Consider the following 4,153-nt stretch of genomic DNA (forward strand, 5'->3'; position numbering starts at 1 on the left):
GGGACAATACTGGAAGTAGAGTCAAATTTATTCTTTTCTATTCTAGGCACAAGGCCTGAATTTTCTAAAAGTGTTGATTTAGACCTCTTCACCTGATGAGTTACTGAATAAGTCAAGCTAACAAATAAGCTGTCAGGTGAAAAAAAAAGTCCCAATCAACACCAATAAAATACACACATCTTTGTAAATAAATAAATAGGACAAAGAGTACTCAATACATATAATAGAGTATATTTATTTGTTCAGACCACATTAACCAATATAAACATATTTTTCTTCATTTTATAATTTTATATTTTTAAGATGTTTGGTCGCAGTTTGTGGAAGATTTAGTTGCAATTTCTTACAGGCTGAACAACCTTGTAGTGGCTTCCTCATTGAAGTATTCACTGTAGCCACAGAAATGGTTTGAAAACAATTTGGAATTTTAGCATCATGACTGTTGTTCATATAACCATGAAGTTAACAAGACGAAGGTTAAAAGAAGCTTTGTAGGCTGGAGGTGAGAGAGAGTGGGGAGGAATGCAAGCAAGAAATAAATAAGCAGAATTGGGTAACAAAGAGCATTTAAAAGCAACGGAATTACTTAAACAGAAACCAAGGACATTTCATGTTTATATTCAAGGGTGAAATGGAATCACAGAAATATTATCATCACTGTGAACTTTTGTAAACCTACATTACACAACCCTGGATTGTCATACATACACACACACTCTCTCTCTCTCCACATACTATATATATATACATATTATCTATCTATATATATATACATATATATATATACATATATATATATATACACACATATATACATATTATCTATCTATATATATATACATACATATACTGCATATATATATATATATATATATATATACACACACACACGGACATTTATTACACACACACAGCATATATATATATATATATATATATATATATATGCTATGCACACACTTATGTAAAAGCACACCTTTGTAAATGTACAAAGAGGATAAAGATTATCCGTTCCATGTAGCCGTAGGATTTGTTTGTTCTACAGTTAAACGATTGATGTTTACCAAGACAATAATCCCTTCAAAATAATTATAAGCAGGAGGACCCAGTCCCACCTACCAACCCAGGAAGCATTCACAGAACAAACAAAAAAATAAAGTTGGGCCTTTATAGTAATAACATAAGACCAAATGTTGCCAGTAGAAATAAACTGCCAAACATTTCATCCTTTTTTATGTTTAAAGGGTTTTGTTGTTGTTGTTCCCCATGCTGTTATGAGTTGTTGTTGCTAATGAAAGCATTTCATTGTTCTATATTGACATTATGACAGAAAGACAACAGCCAAAAAGGAGTCTAGACTCTGTTGGAAGAGTTACTCGGTTTTCTCCAGAAGCTTACACCAGTCTGGTAAAGTATTGGTTTCCATAAAGCTTTCACGAGATACAGAACGGCCAGGTAAGGTAATCATGGCACCAGCAATTGCTCCTAGAACATAAAATATGTTAAGATTATAATATACACCAGATAAATGAGAAATAAACAGAAATTTCAAACACAAACGTTGAAGGTCTTTTTTTCTTTTATAACAGGTCTTAAAAAAAAAAAAAAAAACTCTTTTATTTGTTCCAGAGTTTGGTCTGCTTCTCGCTGAGGCACCAAATTCAAGGTATTTTGAGCCAATCACATCAACCAGACCATTTTGTCAGTCATTTGAATGGTCTGCATTTATCAAGTGATTAAGTCCATCCACGATTAAATGAACATAAATACACAAAGGGCTTCATGCAATTTCTTATTTCTTTACTGCCCACAAGGGGCTATACACAGAGTGGACAAACAAGGACAGACAAACGGGTTAAGTCGATTATGTCGACCCCAGTGCGTAACTGGTACTTATTTAATTGACCCCGAAAGGATGAAAAGCAAAGTCGACCTCAGCGGAATTTGAACTCAGAACGTAGCAGCGGGCGAAATGCTTAGTAGTACTTCCATGGAAGACATATATCATACAGCCATAAAACAATAGATCTCACAACAAAGAGACTTCTAATAATTTACAGAATATAAGAAGAGGATATAAGCAAAGATAGGATTAGGGTTAGGGTTAGGGTTAGGGTTAGGGTTAGGGTACGTACCTCCCAGCCAAGCAGTATAGTTTTCAATGCAAGGCGGCTGGTGGAACTTAAAAGCTTGAATTTTTAGCTTCTCAGAGTATCTTGGTTTGCTTAATTGGTCATAAAGTTCTTTCTGGAGTCGACTATAAAACCCAGGCAACTGACAAGTTCCGCCTGTGATGATAAGGTTTTCAGCTAATTCACGACGCGTATCAATTGGACACTACAAAATTAGAATTTTAAACCATTCGTGAAATATAAATTCAAAACATACTTTAGAAATCAAAATTAAATCTATCAACCAATATTAAAATGTATCAACCAGTATTAAAAAATACACGTTGGAATATGTGTGTGTGTGTGTGTGTGTGTGTGTGATAAAGTGGACAAAAATAGATTTCTCTGCTGTGTAGTAAGAAGTTTGCTTCCAAACCATATGGTTCTGGGTTCAGTTCCACTGCAAAGCCTCTTGCAAGTGGATTTGGTAGATGGAAACAGAAAGAAGCTCATTGTGTGTGCATAGCTGATGGAAGCTGATCTCTTACCTTAATTAAAGAATCCAAGATCATAGTTGATAGTGACATCTCCTCATTATCCTGCTCAAACAAAATTTCACAAGCCTCCTCTCTGAAAAGAAAAGGTCAAAGACAGGAATGGGACATGTGACAAAATCTTGAATAGAACCCAGCAAAAAAATAAAACTTTATTATAATACAGAAGAATTAGCACATAGATTAGGGTCTACCATGAGCCCCTAGGACTCAAAAGGCTACAGCTTAACTCAATTTCCAGAGTGTCTAAGTGATTGAGATTACAACATTCCATCACAGCTACTGCTGGATAGCATTTACAGCTGAGTGAACTGGAACAATGGGAAATGGAGAATTTTTACTCAAGGCCACTCTGAAAAAAATCAGTGCATAGTTCTGATTTTATGAGCATCAAGTTGATGAGTTAAATATTTCACTCCGAAAGAGATACCATTTTATAGCAGACAAGGCTGACTGGTCCCATGCCAGCGGCACGTAAAAAGCACCATTCAAGCGTGGTTGATGCCAGTACCGACTGACTGGCCCTCATGCTGGTGGCACATAAAAAGCACCCACTACACTCTTGGAGTGGTTGGCATTAGGAAGGACATCCACTGCAGAAACCTTGCCAGATCAGATTCGAGCCTGGTGCAGCCTTCCGGCTTGCCAGCCCTCAGTCAAACCGTCCAACCCATGCCAGCATGGAAAGCGGACGTTAAACGATGATGATGACGAGGCATGGTTGCATGGTTAATAAGTTCACTTCCCAACCACATGGCTCCGAGTTCAGTCCCATTACATGGCATCTTGGGTGTGAGTGGTTTCCATTGTCGTCCTGAGTGATGACCTAAGCCTTCTGGACAAAAACAGATAGGACATCATGTGTGTGTGTGTGTGTGTGTGTGCGTGTGTGTGTGAATGTTTGAGTTTCATCTTGACATCACATGATCGTTATAAAGGAGTGTCACTCTCACACAAGCAGTGTCCTTTGTTTCCAATCTTCTGTAAAGACACATTTCTATTAATGTTCAGTTGTCATTATTCAGTGAAGTTATAAGGTTTCACTGAAAAACTTACCTCACTCTTCCGCTGATACGTAGGAAACTGTCTCCATTGAATGGATATTCCACATCAGGTGGTGAAGGCGGCAACTGGAAAAGAAAAATATGTCGTGATGATAAAAAAGAGAGTTTAACAAATAAATGATAGAACAAAATAGCTTATGAGCACAGGTGAGGCCAGGTGCTTGAGAAGTTTGCTTTCAAGCCACATAGTCCCAATTTCAGTGTCTCACTCGTGGCATCTTGGGCAAGTGTCTGCTACTTTGGACCCCAACCAAAAGTAGTTTGCTGCGTGTATGTTTGTGTGTGCGTGTTTTGGGTGAACAAAATCTGTGCATCACAAAGAAAAATGGCTGGAGATATTTAATTCGGTGTTCTGAGTTGCGTCCCTTCAGATATAAAACTTGGCTTTCTTTCATATATATATATATATATATATATATATATA

General features: G+C 36.9%; 1 protein-coding gene across 2 annotated transcripts in view; it reads right to left on the minus strand.

Annotated features, from left to right (window-relative positions):
• Positions 1-215: 215 nt before the first annotated feature.
• Positions 216-4,153, minus strand: part of LOC106882940 (actin-related protein 10) — an 11,804-nt gene continuing 7,866 nt past the window's right edge. For both annotated transcript variants that reach the window (XM_014933784.2, XM_052974458.1), the window contains exons 10-13: positions 3,722-3,795; positions 2,660-2,741; positions 2,136-2,337; positions 216-1,485 (exon numbers count right to left, since the gene is read on the minus strand). In XM_014933784.2, coding sequence (XP_014789270.1) covers positions 1,373-1,485; positions 2,136-2,337; positions 2,660-2,741; positions 3,722-3,795 — 471 coding nt within the window. In that variant the 3' untranslated portion in view covers positions 216-1,372. The remainder of the gene's footprint in view (positions 1,486-2,135; positions 2,338-2,659; positions 2,742-3,721; positions 3,796-4,153) is intronic.

The sequence above is a fragment of the Octopus bimaculoides genome, chromosome 18 (genome assembly GCF_001194135.2).
Source record: "Octopus bimaculoides isolate UCB-OBI-ISO-001 chromosome 18, ASM119413v2, whole genome shotgun sequence".
In the NCBI taxonomy this organism is placed as follows: Eukaryota; Metazoa; Mollusca; class Cephalopoda; order Octopoda; family Octopodidae; genus Octopus; species Octopus bimaculoides.